Source organism: Filicampus tigris, chromosome 12 (genome assembly GCF_054856515.1).
Source record: "Filicampus tigris isolate MCC_2025a chromosome 12, RoL_Ftig_1.0, whole genome shotgun sequence".
NCBI lineage: Eukaryota > Metazoa > Chordata > Actinopteri > Syngnathiformes > Syngnathidae > Filicampus > Filicampus tigris.
In genome coordinates, this window is record NC_141228.1 from 13,361,477 (window position 1) to 13,377,265 (window position 15,789).

The following is a 15,789-nucleotide window of genomic DNA, read 5'->3' on the forward strand; positions in this document are numbered from 1 at the left end:
CCTGCTGACAAGAGAGCAACATGACATTTGTCACATATATGCAATACCATTAAAGTAGAATTCTCGAGTTATGGCATGTAAACAAGTGACGACAAATGATGACAAAGAATCCTATATCAGGCTGTGTGCACATCAGGGATGGGCATGTTGAACTGGTTTATGATTCCTGATTAATAGAGATTTTGTTTGGGTAAAAAAGTTGTTGTGTAGTGCCTCTCAAAATCAACTTGATTTGACTACTTCGTGTCAACCAGTTAGAGTACCTTTTCTGAACTATTTAAGGCCAACTAGTTTGCTGCCTAAACAGGCAGCAGAAGACAAAACATGGGAGCAAAAGCCTCCTGGTTCCAACAACATGTCACGCTAATGCTTATGTTAAGTACCGACAGAGCAACATTTGGTAATGTGTCATGAACAAAGTGGGCTGTGAATTACAAATACTCAACAAAGACATATTCTACATCCCTCATTCGTCTGTGGTTAGCCTGTCAGTACATAAATTATGTGCAGAACAGACAGTCAAGTGAAAATGAATACAAAAATAGCAATTGTGTATTGAGCATGTCTTAAGCCATTGAACAGCACACAGCGTCTCATGGCAATGGTACATACTATGGAAACCAGAAGGTATAACTTTAAAAACAACAACAAACAAAAAGAAAATATTACAAGAGAAAATATTTTAAGGCCAGCGCTGGCGGACAAAACATAAGCATGCCAGCATCTACACTTCACCATTGACCTCTCCAACCTCTTTTGTAAGCAACATTTAGCCAGCCAGCCAAGTGGAACCAAGTGCTTGACATCAACGCTTTCAGAAAAGAATATAGTGAAGACTAATTTCCCAATTTAAAAGTAGAGCTCGTACTGTCTGGAGATAACAGATTGTGCGCTACATAACACAACACAACACATGGGCCTCTGTTTTCGTAGACAGATGTACGTGCACTCAGCGTAAAAACAACCACATTCAATTACAAGTCGGGTCAAGTCTGCTTCACCGTGGTAGGGAATTTGGCAGACCGTGCTACACTCCAATGGGCGTTTTCTAGTACATGCCCCCGGCGCATCTGACAATTTGGTGAGAGAGAGTAGACTAAACTTTAGACCAGGTGAAACCAGGTCTAAGTTGTGGTGCGAGTGGTTTAACGCAATTTTGTTGGATTTGATCCATGCAGGCACAGGCAGACAAATTCTGCACTCTGCTGATATGAGTGGTGGATGTCATTGTATTTAGTTAATAAATATCACAATAATAAATAATATGTGCATCAAACCCAATGAATCCTAGCAAAAATAGATCATTGAATGAATTAGTCTCCTTATTATTATTACTTTTAATATATTTTTAAAAGCACCCGGATGACCGCAACACAACTGGTGTGTGTGTGTGTGTGTGTGTTTTATCAAATCACTCGATAACTATTTAAATCATCACATAATTGTTTAAAGCCATTGCTTAACTTAAAACTGTCAAAATCCACAGATTTCGACCTCTCAACAGTAATTAGTCTCTGTTTCTGAGTACAGTTGTTTCCTCAATAACTAATAGGATCCAAACAGCCTTTTTCTCTAAATGACCTTATGAATGTGAGAGCAGTTGTTTTGTTTCACCACGTTATCTACAGAATTCGAGGACACTGCAGGACCATGGTTTTTATAGGCTGTGAAAGTGACTGCAGCTACTTGGCTATAAACACAATCTGCTTCCCTCTCCAGTCTTGTGTTAGCTTGCGTGTGTGTCACTACCAGAGATGAAAAGATGAAACCATGTTGCTGCCATGTCCTAGTTAAAGCTACACGCTGTGCGTTACAATATTGCATATGGACAGATGGAGGGAGTGGTTGAGAGATCCTATCAAGGGACTTTCTTCTGCTTCGATCTTACTGCCATTATACAGTGTCCTTCTCTATGTCAAGACAAGTGGAATTCTTCATTGTGCGTTTATGCATAAAATAAGCAATGAGCATGAGAACATGCATAATCACAATTTGACAGTATGACATTCCAAGTGCATAGCATTCATTAGTAATGACATAAAAATGTATTGCCTCTGCAAGAGCTATTTTTAAGGTTTGTTGGTATTTTTCCAGTAATGTTCCAATAAGCTGAGGAGAAGACAACACAAAAGAAAGATTGGTGGTGCCTTGAGATATGAGTGACCTCACTTATGACATTTTTTGGAGGTACAGACCATCGTTCGATTTCTTACTGTGACTTGCTAGCAAACATTTTCAATATGAGCACTGTATAATGGCAGTGAACTCAATTCAACTCAATCAACAACAATAAGTACTTTGACAGAAATAGCAATTCTTCAAATAGAGGCTTCAAGCAGTTTAATGTCACTTCCCGTTTAAGTTTACTGTTGAACTGAACATAAAATAAAGATCTCCACTTTTAAAAATAACCACACAGCTTTGCCTTAGGAAAGGCTGCTTAGCTTAATGCTAAAACAATGTAAAATGCCACAGTTGGGCAACGAATAGCATTGATGTCATGGTGTTGAAACCATTCTGGCAAGAGATATTTGGAAACAAACAGTGGAGCAACACATATAGACAAACAACATCGGTCTGACTCGTACTACTGCATCTTACTGATAACATGTCTCCATGTACTGTATATCCATATGTCTGTATTATACCACATCACACAAGTGGTGTACACCAGAAGGAGACAATTTTCTAATATTAGATTTTACAAAAATCTTTGTTGATTTTAGGCTGGAACGGATTAATGGCATTTCCATTCATTTCAGTGGGGAACGATGATTTAATAGGAATGTTTTGAGTTAAGTGTGTTGTCACGGATTGAATCAAACTTGTATCTGAACTGTATTTCTAAAAATATTGTTGTATTTATTTCTCATGTTAACAAATTACATTACATTTAGCCATGTGTGAAGGGTCACATTGATGCAATAAAATGAATGTAAACGTTATCTGAACCAGCTCAAGACAGTGCAGAAATTTGAATTGAACATCCCATTCAACATGACCATGAATACGACGACATGATTACTACTACAATTCTAATCACCACGGCACTATTCCAACTATTCCAACTACTAAAACTACATATGAACATTAAATATTAAGTTGACATTGGTTTTGAAAGTTAAAACTCTTTTGCGCCTTTAACACAGGGAGGCCAGTCATACTGTCAACTGTATTAAAACTCCATCTCACTGACTGGCTATGGCTTGCATCCACAAACACACAAGCAGCCGACTCCATCCATACAAATATACACGCAAAGCTGCGAGCACATGCCAAAGACAAAAAGACAGCACACAACATTGGAGCAGAAAGTGCCTGCCAGTCTCCCACTGTGAGCGGCGGAGAGCTCGGGCTTTAAGTGCTCGACCTCACAAGTGCGCTTCAGCCGGTGCTTCTAGCATGCTAATTCGGAAAGAGAGAACTGGCTAATTGTCATGAACCGTCCGCGCCCTTCACTCTGCCCTGCCTCTTCACCATGAACCCCTCCTCGTCACACACCTTAATGGATTAACCGCACACTGTTGCGTCTCCCATTCTCTTTTTAGCCCCGACCAGCTCACAAGGATTCCTATTTGCTTTGGCCTAGAAATGTTGAATATCCTGGTCTGAACAAAGATTAAATGTGCTGCAAGCATGGTATTGTGTGCCGAGGCACAATATTCAGCCAGCCAATGTGTACTTTTATGATAACACGAGTGAAAGAAGAGACAAATAATACAGCATACAGCGTTTATCAGATTTGAATATGCAGTGTGCACAGTGATAATTGTGACGGCTTTTGCTTTGGGTCCTTGTTAACTGTCACACACCGTTTTCAACACCTGTCTTGGGGTTCTCTCCGCATAATAAGAAATTCTATTTAAAGGAGGAGAAGTGACGATGCCAGCTGAGATGTTACCTACATTTTTTGCAAGAGAATGCAAAATGATGTATTCAATTGTCGGGCAGCTTCACAACAAATTCCCTCAAATAAGTACACAACTTTAAAAACAATTCAAATTTGCACTGCCCACAAGCAGTATGCAAACAAAACTCAATGGAAAACTAAAGGTGGGCTAATGAGCCTAATATATTTTACAGCATCACAACACGGATGGCCCCTCTTGATTTACTCTTCAAAGCTAACGTATACTTAGTTGATCTTTACAAGTGCAACATTTCCCAGATGAATGACGTTGCCATTATTCATTGCATTTCAACTTCACAGTAATGCACAGCGAAAATATGTCCTTTGCGATGAAATGTGTCCTTTTGCTTGCAAAGCTGAAACTATCGGTTATCATTTGTAGCATTAGTATTATTTATTTAGTTAGAGAGGAAGCTCCCTGTAAAAACCGGCAAAGCTTGATTTTCATGCCGGCGTGAACCTCGTTTCGCTTCTTTGGGAATTTGGCAGTCGGCTCTGCGTTCTGGTGGGCGTTCTGGTTTAAAGAGGGCGTTTCCTTTGACACACACTTCATGTGAACAGTGAAAAAAGAAGTCATGCATTTGTTTTCAAGTGGACGACACAACTGGAATTTATTGAGCTATGGCCTCGATTAGAGTGGGGGTTACTATTTGCTCAATTGCAGTCTACTAGTACAATTGGTACCAATACGTTTATTCGCATTGTTCTCTCAACCCAGCCCCCGATCCATATCATTTGTCTCTAGGGGGGGGTTCTAGGATTCTACTGCATCTAATGATTCAAAGGCTTAGTCTCAGCAACACAACGGTGCCTGTATTGAACAATGTGCTACAATAAATCATCAAAAAACTTTGAGTTCACAAAACTAATAAGCTTAAAAAATTATATACAAGCGTCGAAGATGGTTATTTAAATTGTCGTTAACACATTGGTGCTAGATAAGTAAGAAATTTCCTCACCTAAATGAAATCTGTTATGATGATAGACACCAATTGTCACCAAGAAGTGTTTACGTGGGCTACCAGGATAACCATATTCTGTTGAAAAAAAGCAGCAATGGCAGCACCACTATGTTTCATCAGAATTCTTTGAAAACTTTAGTTTGGCTGATTCAAAATTAAAACCTCACAGCAGACTCCTGAGCCCAATACATTTGCTAACAACACAGTGTGCTGCTTACCTAGGCTCTTCTTGATTTGCCCTTGAAGGACAGATTTAGTTGCTCTTTACAAGCTCTGGCAGCCCAAGCATATTTCTGGGCTACTCAGACTGATGATGGCCTCTTTGCTGGCAGGTGTCCACCCTCTGCCGGTAACAATCAACAAATGAGAATTGCAGGCTTCAACTTGTCCGTCAGTTTGTCTGTCTGTCCAGAGACGATCTCAGACATCATGCAGCTATTAGCATGATGGGGCGTTAGGCGCACAACAATGGGCGGCTTGGACTGTGTTGACCGCTGATGTTTGTTTCAGTGTTAAGACTAGGGGCTTTTATTTCCATGAATCAATGGTGCACACAGTGTGGATACTGATTTGAGGTAATTTCATGGTCCAAGGCACAGCGCACCTGCACTGCTGTTGTATGTTAAATCAAATCGCCTCTCCTCTGTCTCTTCAAAAAGAAGAAAAAGGCCACGTGGTTCTGCTCTGCCGCACTGGCACCATATTTAAAATCACAGCAGAGCAAATGATGTTAAATTATCTCGGGATCACAGTCAACTTCACAGTGAGCCATCAAAGCACTAAATGGGCACCGTTGAGGAAATAAAAGGCACACAAAAAGAAAACCCCATGGTGACGAGTGTGAAGACCTGCCAAACTATGGCCCTGGAAGGCACTCAGAGTACTGAGAACATTTTCCACACCACAATAACGTTCATTGTTAGTTAAAAATCATGCAATTGTCCTCTTGGATGGAATCATTTCAAATGGTGAAACAATTTTTTTAGTGTGTTCAACAGCTATCAGGAGATATCTTGATGAAAAACTGTGGATCAAAACACATCAAGACGACTTCAAATTGAACATTAGCGAGTGAAATGGAGACAACCTTCGGTGTTGACTGTGGGCAAATACGGCCAACATTTTCAACACTTTCATTAATGTGAACTTGCAAACACTCCTATGGGCGGCCTTATAACGAGTGCCCCTCACCAAAGTTACCTTAAATTAAAGCTATCAAGTATGAGTAAATATCAACTAAAATAGCTGGTTTCCTCCTACATGCCGGAAATTGCAAGACATCAACTTAACCCCCGTCTGTGTCATAGCGCGTGGAAGAAACTCTTCTTCAGATCAGAAGTGAATTCTTCATGCTGATCCCGGATAGAGGCTATACGCTACATTTGTCACAGGCTCTTCTACCCTTCACATTAACGCAAAGCTGCTTGGTGAGAAAGACTACAGCTTTGCAGGCTTCACATATGACTGTCACAGTAAGAGTGTGCCCATTGCAGCAGAAATGTTGACATTTTAACGAGGAAACCAGAAGCCATTGTGTGTCTCCTGTTTTTAATACTGTTGAATCTCAAAATATGAATGCCCTAATTTTGGTCAAGAGGCAGTGTACATCCTGGACGGATTGCCCTGAACATACAATTCAGAATTGAATCATTTATAAAAAACATCTGAAGTCACCTAAGACTTCATAGTTTGCACCTCCACCATGCGACAGGCCATGCAAGATGTCAGTATACATCACAGGAGTGCATCACTATGTATGCTGTCACAAGGTTAGTTGCTTTATTGTTTTACTGTCCGGCGTCATTTTCAGCACATTCTGCAAGAGATTCTGTTCGACCTTCAAGCTTCCACTTCAACGCTATTTTTGAATTGCTTTTTTTGTTTTAAGGAAGAGATAATGGAGGGTCTTAGAGGCTGTAACCAAACATAAATGAAAGGTTTGTGGAGGTGCCCAGAGAGGCTTAGCTTGCCATTGGCTGTTGATTCTAGCATGTGTGTTGGCACTCAGCAGGTATTCTCTACAGGATTCTGGTGGATTATTGTCCATTTGGACAGCAGAGTGTCCGCAGCTTGGGGTGACATTCAACTTCATTCAACTTCAGCCGCCCAGCAGCTCACAGCCTGACTGTCAGCTGTACACAATGTATGCTTTGTGCCGTCATTTCTGGAGCATATAAAATTGATTTGAACACACGCACAACAGCATGAGGTTACATGCGTTAAAATAAGCAGTGCTAGCGTAAGATGGGTCAGTTGGGTATACTAAAGTGCAATTTGGAGCAGGGGAAAAGAGAGCAGCACGTTTTGCGTTTGATCCCGGTCGGGGTACATCCATGCTCACAGGGTGACTGCTGGGGTCCATCTGGTGGAGGCTTTAATTAACCCTCACACGCACATGCACACATATAGAAAGAAAGAGCTCACATGATAATTAGATTCTTTTTGTCATGTAATATTATTTATAGTATTAATTTCTGCAGTCATTCTACCCTTCACCAACCACCGGGGCAGACATCAGGTGGCAAAAATGGCGTTCAATCATCACCGGCAAATGACTTGTGATGTTTATTACTGCTCCAAAAGACCTCACACTAGCAGCTCTCCATTAAAGGCTCCACTATATATGGCTTTTGATAAGGCATAACCTTTTATAAATGACACACATCCAGCATCATTTGCAGGCATGGCCCGCAGACCATAAGGATAAAACATGGAGAGGCTCGGCAAAACCCGGCTCTTGAAATGTCACTTCACGCTTAACGGCCCTTTCTCATGCTCACAGAAATCCAGTGGGCAATGTAGAAGAGGGGAAAATAAAAATCCACCGGGTTTCAGTTAAATGCCTTCATGCTTGGAGACATGCTTCAGCTATTCAATGTTGCGGGAACACTTGGATGGTTAAAGAAAAAAATGAAGCAATACAATGTTTCCGAAACAACTACAATGTAGTTTCCACTACATATGTCCCATATAAGAAATATCAACACACCGTTAACTAACAAGGTTCCTCCAAGTACTCCCAGTGACAGTACAAGCTATTTTTGTTGACCATACTTAAATATGTGTAAATATTAGGACTGTAACGATTCAAAGTTAAAATTTGATTCGTATCTAGATTTTTTTGACAGGGTAGACTGTGCCTGTTTGCTTTCACGTCCCACGTGAATTAATTTTGGGATGGGGTCTTTGAAGGGGCTGTGTTACCTGTGACTTAGGGACATTTTTTTTTAAAGAAATTACAGCTAATTATTGGCAAATAGTCTATGCAGTTTCCATTTCTGTTCGCAACCAGGTAGCCATAATGCCACAATTATTGACTATAGGGTTGCAACTAACTATTATTATTTTAATACTGGAATTATGTGTTGATTATTTTGTCAATTAATCTGATTAAAAATTTTAATTCACTTTCATGGAGGACTACATAAATCGGATAATATGTATTTACTGTTGAGAATCTGAAATTCTGAGCATTTGGCAATTTTTTACCAAAAATATACCTGAATGATTGATTGATCATCAAAAATAATTACAGTAATTTGATGATTGATTAGTTCTCGATTAGTCGTTGCACCTCTACTGCTGACGGAAATGAGTTTGGAGGGTTCGCAATTTCAGCGCTATAAGTAGTACTAGCCATGTTTCTTCCTTCTCCTCTGGGCCACTCTCCTTGCATTCAACAGAACTAGCATTAGGAGTTCACTCTGATCAGATGACTGTCACAAGAAAAAAAAAAAAGTCTTTTTTTCTGGAATGCCAACACACAAGATGACATAGTGGAAATGTGTGAATCCTGAAAGGGACAGAGTTAAATCTTGGAAGTTCCACTGTGGATATAAGTCCATAACAAAATGAAATAAACTCTAAAAACTTGGGCCATTAAGTTGCTTCATATTGTTCAACGGTTGGAAAATTCAAACATGCATCACTTAATCATAGTGACAGCTGATACTTTGCCTCATCCCGGGAAATTAGTGAATCAATAACAAAAACACAATTGGCCATCTAACTATCACTTTCAAGCAGAGTTAAAGATGTTGTTTATCAACATGCCAGAATCCTTGACAAAAGGCCATTTCTCAGGTATTGGCTGGCATTTGTCAGCTCAGCATCAACACACTCATTTTCACACAGGGCTGCTGAATCTTGCCTAATAAGGGGTCTTCACCTGAAAAATCTCCAAAGTACATTATCGCAAATTGATGTTCCAAAGGGCATAATCTTTGAGGGGTAAATTGAATGTTCAGGCAAGCAGATTTGGTTTTCATTCCAAATTGGAGTCTGATTTGTCTACGATGACAGAGTTGAAGATATCATGGCAGATTATCGCAGACACAGGCAGGCCAGCTAAAGGCTTTGTGCCGGCTAATACCGCTTTTGTTTATATATATATATATATATATATATATATATATATATATATATATATATATATATATATATATATATATATATATATATATATATATATATATATATATATGCGGGCCATTGAATGCAAACAAGATTTGTTCATTTGTACACACAAAAAAGTCATTTTCTTAACAAATTTATTAAAGGCCATGTTGCACAAACAAGTAGATACCGAGAAAAAGATTGGCAACTGGTTCATTCTAGGCCTAGCAGACATGTTGTTGTCCATAAAAGTCATGGGGATCATACAAAATACTAGATCTAGTCATTTTTGTTCATTTTTTGCATTTATTTAATTGATAAAACTGAAGATTTTGTAATTTATACGTTATATTATCAACCTTATCTTCATGGTATGAGTTAAACACATATTCTACAAAAAATATTTTGTCAAAATTTAGGAAATTGTTCTTATGTTCATTGAGATGTTGAATAAAATCTTTAAATTTTTCCTGGGGTGTGTACTCATATGCTGAGCGCTATCACTGTCACTTAGTACCACAATTAATCAACTAAATATGATATGAAATGAAAATGGTGCTGCATGACCTAACAAATATTCACACCAAAACTGAGTTGTACATATCCATCCATCCATTTTCTGAACCGAACCGCTTATCGTTTTATAATTACAGTTCACGCTTGTGTGCAAATAACGGAATATACCGAATTGACCAACACAATAGCCTTATCTCACCAAGCCTAATAATATCATTTCTACTGGATTTGAAATCATCGTCCAAGAAAGCAGAAAAATAGTTTCTGAAATGAAATGCTTTCTTCGACCCCGCATGAGTAAGCTGGATTTTGTGGAATTAAGCAGAAAGAATGAATAGCAGTAAGTCCAATTGTTTTGCTTATTCAAACTATTGAACTGCTCATGTAAACACCGACTCGAGATAAATTCTCAGTAGAGCTGGTGTTTAATGCAACATAGACTGAAGTAATTATGTATGTCTGAAAGCTTCATTTATGGCTGAGGTTTATGCCATTTGCCCATATCAGTCTTGAAATGAGAAATGAGAAATTCATGTTTATTTTTCTTAAATGCTTCCATTTCGATTTAGTGAATCGTTTTATTACCAAACTTGTCAGTCAGGGTTATACAGCAGCATGTTCAAATCTTATTCCTTTTTTGTATGGTGTTACAGTTTATAATATTGATCTGATAGGACGATGCACGACGCACAGTCGACGCCAATGCGTAGGTGGAATCACAGGTCAAAGAACATTAACATAGCGAGGTGACCTTTGGGTGGGCGTGGGCTTTCTTGTTGGCTCTGCAGGCTACTCCGGGTTTAGACTATTGTGTATGGATCACATTTCAGGGCTTTTTAATGCTCTCCTCTACAGTGCGGATGTCATGAAAAAAAAAACATGCTTTCAAACACACATGAAACCGCATCCAGTGTATGTGCTAAATCGAGTGTGAATGAATGTCGTCTCAGAGAGGAAAATGGTTAGGGGTAGCGTGTGTGCGTGAGTGTTGCCCATGTTTGTTTGTCCGTATGTGTGTGCGTGTGTGTTCACAATCGTGCAGACACCTGCTCCTTTCTGTAGTGATGGCTCCCAAAGGGACACAGGCTCAGCTGCTAATCACTAGGCCCTCCTTGCAGCACTGGTGGCCAGCACATTTACGCACGCACACACGCGGGGAGACACATACACATACGTGAAGTCTTTAGGCCCCCCCTAGTTGTGTCTCTCAGCATCACCGTGTTCCCTCCAACTGACACACCACATGTGCTCATATCAAGAGCAAACATGACATGATTTATACGCACACACAAACACACGTCGCACATTCGCATGATACGGTCATGCAGTCATAACATGCTCCAGTTTGAAATACACTGTAGGGCGCCCCTATAGCTTAGAGGAGTATTTACAGAGCAAAAAATACAAAACACACACGCACACACACACACACACACACACACACACGCACTACACACACCACACACGCATACACACATTTTGTTCAGCCTCCAATGATTACTAAAACCATTAAAGTTAATATACTGCATTTGTTTTTGCCAGTATGTCACTCATCAACGAACCATATTTTCATTTCTACGCATTCCGAGTATCTTTTCATCGTTCGGGCGGCTGCACCTGCGTGTTGTTCAGTGACAGCAGCAGGGCCGCGCCGCATAAACGAGCTAATTTCCTAGATGTAGAGAACACTGCAATCAAGGATAAGGGGAAAAGCGACGAGCGGCAGATGGAAGGAGCTAATCATTATTGTGGTATAAGGGGTGACCTCTATCTATTTAGAGGCGCACGTTCGTGTTCCTCGTTGGGTTCAGCAGAGTGGAAAAAGTGGCACACGCCTAGCCACTTTTTTTTTTTTTTTTTTTTTTAATATTGAAACAGAGGGAAAAATTAGAGTTGCCAAACAAAGCCTCGTCTCACATCGAGAACGTCAGCTGCCTGCAGTGGGCAATCAGCGGAGCTTTCTAGAAATTAACAACATTCAGCTGGGAAGCACGGCGCACTGCAGCTTTTTAAATGTGGCCTTCTTGAAAATGAAATCTCGGCTGACTGAAATATGGAACGATTTGCAATTCAGATTTGCCTCCCTTGCTCCTTTCATTTCATCGCCTTTGTCTAAGGTTACACAACTGGGATTGCATGGTCATTCTGAATTTCTACACACATTTTGAAACTGTAAATCACATCACAATGCTTATTAAATGTTTGATGAATACCACAATATTTACAAAATACAAGCACATAAACACCCTACACACTTATTAGCAATAGTCAACTTTTCTGCTTTTACTTGGGTCTTTGAATTTCAAATGAAGCAGTGCAATACTTGCTTTTGAAAAGTCAAATATGAGTGGAAGCTATGTTTTTTGAAAAAATAAAATAAATAAACCCACACTTTATGTTTGCAGTGGCTTCAGCATCATATTGCCTGTAGCTATCACCAAGTTAAAGATTGTGATGCTGCACGTGAAGATTCTAACGAGAAATCGACCAGAATTTTCCAGTGCATTTGTCTAATGTATGCAAATGATCTCCCCGAGCTTAATGACGGTACCATTAATCACGATGGTCTTCTTTAAACGGGGTAATCACGCCTGCACGCGCACACACACACACACACTCGCACGCATGCACACAGACCCACTCACACACACATAGCAAATTTGCAAAATCACAAAAAGGAACCACAAGCACACAGCTTGGCATGGGATGTAACAAGGTGTGATGAGGAGTTATCCATTAAAAAGCTGTTAAATCCCCCCTCCCAAATTTCTCCCCCTCTAATCACATTTACAATCAGTGGCGTTAAATTCAAAGTGATTTTTAACTTGGCACTCGCCCGCCTCAAATTTTGTTTTTCCATCTTACCCGTGCCGATATTAAGCACCAAATGTGTAAACATGCCAATCATTCCTGTATAATAAATTCAACTTATTACTTACACTACTTTCAACAAATAATTCATGGGCCAGCAGCTTCGTGCAAACAGCAGATAACACACAGCGAGTCTTAATGGGCATTTTGGACAACAAAAAACCCTGAGACAGATGGCTTTGAACTATTGTAAGAATGCAGAACGAGAAGTGGGGGGGGGAAATGAAAACACTTTTGAAGCCCAACTCCACATAGACGTATTTCACCGCTTATCCTCGCCGCGCATTTGCATAGAGTTTGCCGAAAACCCCTTGGGTATCGTCAGCAGCATGACAGTGGGTTATGAAAGCTTCCGGGAAGCTTTGGGGTGTGGATCTGAGCCAGTTTGAAGGGGAGGCGAACCAATGAAGCACCCACAGCTTCATGTCGCCTTAATGCGGCGAGTCAGGGATTTTCTGACAACGTTTTTGCTTAAATGCTCTGGGTTTTCTCGTGCCCCATCTCCCCCGCTTCGCTCCCTTCCCTTGAAGTTATCTTTTCTACCGGGACTGTCAGCGGAATGTTGACATCAATGGAAATAATTCCATGTGTCTTCACTGTTCCCGCGATGATGATCAAGTCATTTGTCACGAGATGATCCAATACAAGCTGGTGTTAAAATCACATTTCGAATAGCCAATTCTCATTCATCCCTTCACACCCTAATTTGATTTTTAGCAGCGAGTAATACAGAGCAATACAAAATTCCACAACAATGAATTACTTTAGCCATGCAGACACACTAACACATGCACGTTTTACACACACAAACACCTCAGATTCCCTTGATAACAGTCTGTCTGGCGGAGACTAAAGGCAGAGTAGGCGTAGGGTAATTGAACAAACACAACAATGTAAATATTTACTAAAACCATCCATTGAGAATACTGGCTGCATTGCACAATTGATTTGCTCTCTTTCTGCCCTTTTACTCCCTTCCTCACCCACACACAATCAACTCGCCCCCCATCCCTGCTTGGTTTTCATGGTATTACAACGCACGCCTGTGTTCATTAAAAAGATGGAGACTTGGATATGGAGATACAGTGCTCTGTCTATATCCTCTTACCAGGGATGACCTGTAGCCCGTCTGGGCGGGCGATGACGGGAGATCCCTGGGAAATAGCGGCGAGTGCGACTCGGGGACGGAGCCCACGCCACTGGCTGCTAGTCCCGAGAGCTGCCCGTACCTCGCCATCATCTTGAGATGCTGCTCACAGGACACACACACGCTCACGCATTGACGTGGGAGGAGAAGGGAGGAGAAGAAGGGAAGGGGGTAGGAGGGGGGGGCAGATAACAGTAGGTAGGAAGGACGATGATGAATATTAAAAGGGCAGAGGGAGTGTGTATGAAGAAGGAAGCGATAGAGAGAAGGAGGGGATTAGGGCACATTTTTGCTCTCACACAGAAGCACGTGAACACACAAGCTCTCAAACTTACAAGCATAAGAAGGCACAGTTTTAACCCCAATTTCACAAGCAAGGCTGGGTTTGATCGGTATGATGGCTACCTTGTTGCAATGGGGTGATGTAAAGTATGGGCACTAGCTCTCCATTTACTATTACAGCAGAGCAGCTGCGTGTTCTCCATATGACCATACATGAAAATGCGCTGCTATTATCAATCGCTCTTGTGGCTACGAGCACACGGAAGTGCACAGACATGCACACAAACAGACGCACACATGACAGAATGGCTGGCAGCAGACAGGTGAGGCATGGAAGAGAAGGAGAAGAAGACGACAAATGTCTTTACCTCGTTGCTCAGCAAAGCAGCGTTGAGTGTTCGGCTTATTTCAAACATGTTGAAATTCAGTACTTTTTTTTCTCTGTCCTCTTCGTGTCAGCTTCTCCTCAGTTCTTTCCTCCCCTTTTCTTTGCTAAGGATGGGAGTCAGTCCCAGAAGCAGAAAAAAAGAAAGAAAAATCAAGCGATAAAAAAAAAAAAAATCAAGCAGGAAAAAAAATCTGGAGGAGTCACTATTAAGTCCTTTATTTTCTCTTTCTTTTTAGCGCTCTCCTTGCTTTCAAAAGTGCCCTGCTGGCTGTCGCTGTAATAATGTTTCTGTCCAGGATCCCCGCACACGTCTTGAGTCAATATTTTTCTCTCTTCCGCTTCTTTTTTTTTTTTTTTTTTTTTTTTTAAATCTCCCAGGAGTCAGCACATTAAAACGGGAAGTCGGTAGGTCGGCTTGGCGGGCTGGCGTGCTGCCTTATCTGTCCCCCGCACACTGGCTCACACAATACGCTCCGATCCTCAAACTGCTCGCTAGCAGATTAGCTGTCCCAAAACATAGCACTTAGTTTAAACTCCCCTCCCTATTGCTCTCTCTCTCCTCTCTCGCTGTATCGTCCCCTTTGCATTCCCGCCCTCGCTCCCTCCCTGCATCACTCTCTCTCTCTCTCTAACACCCCCCCACCTCGCAGTGTGCCAAATGATGCAGCTTCAGTTCACTAGTGCTACCACAAGGTGGAAAGACTGTTCTAGCACCACGGACAGCGCCACCGCCTTCCTCTGCGTGCCACTCCTATATGTCTGATTCTCTTCTCTTTTCTTGTGTGCGTGATACACGACAAGGGAACATTTGCACTTATGGAAGCACTCCCTCATGGACCATGAAAACACAGGGCAAGGATAAAAGGATTGGTTTGTGGTGTGAGGACTAATGTTTTCCACTGCGCTATCTAATTAATGAAACTGGATTCAAATGTGGAAAAGGCATTATGCAAGACGTTTGGCAGTGGAAAGCATTTGTCCCATTTGTATGATATGAAAGGTAACGCAAAGTGAAAGCAAAGGAAGGCTACCTTTGAGTGGCCAGCAGACGAACACAAGCGAGGGGACGGGCTGATGTGAGCATCAAGGTCAGGTGGCTGTCCTCTTCCTCAGCAGGGTGTGGCATGGCCATGACAAAGCAGCCACTCACAGGAGCGTCCAACTATACGCAACAAACAAGAAATGTCAAAACATAGTCCTGAGCCAAGAATGCGACTCAGAATAATTGAACTTTGAGTCAAGGTGTACTGTATTTGCGTCAAACAGGGAAAACGTTGCTGAAATAAAAGGCTGTGTTTTACAATAGATCCCCTTAATG

At 41.1% G+C, this 15,789-nt stretch overlaps 1 protein-coding gene across 6 annotated transcripts in view; it reads right to left on the minus strand.

The window, feature by feature from the left end:
• elavl4 (ELAV like neuron-specific RNA binding protein 4) overlaps positions 1 to 15,789 on the minus strand; it is a 99,077-nt gene that overhangs the window by 77,316 nt on the left and 5,972 nt on the right. For 4 of the 6 annotated variants that reach the window (XM_086046762.1, XM_086046761.1, XM_086046759.1 and 1 more), the window contains exons 1-2: positions 14,452 to 15,014; positions 13,763 to 13,903 (exon numbers count right to left, since the gene is read on the minus strand). In XM_086046762.1, the coding sequence (XP_085902888.1) occupies positions 13,763 to 13,903; positions 14,452 to 14,499 (189 nt within the window). In that variant the 5' untranslated portion in view covers positions 14,500 to 15,014. Of the gene's footprint in view, positions 1 to 13,762; positions 13,904 to 14,451; positions 15,015 to 15,502; positions 15,634 to 15,789 lie in introns of those variants that run through there. The other 2 variants (XM_086046758.1, XM_086046763.1) reach the window with 2 other exon arrangements.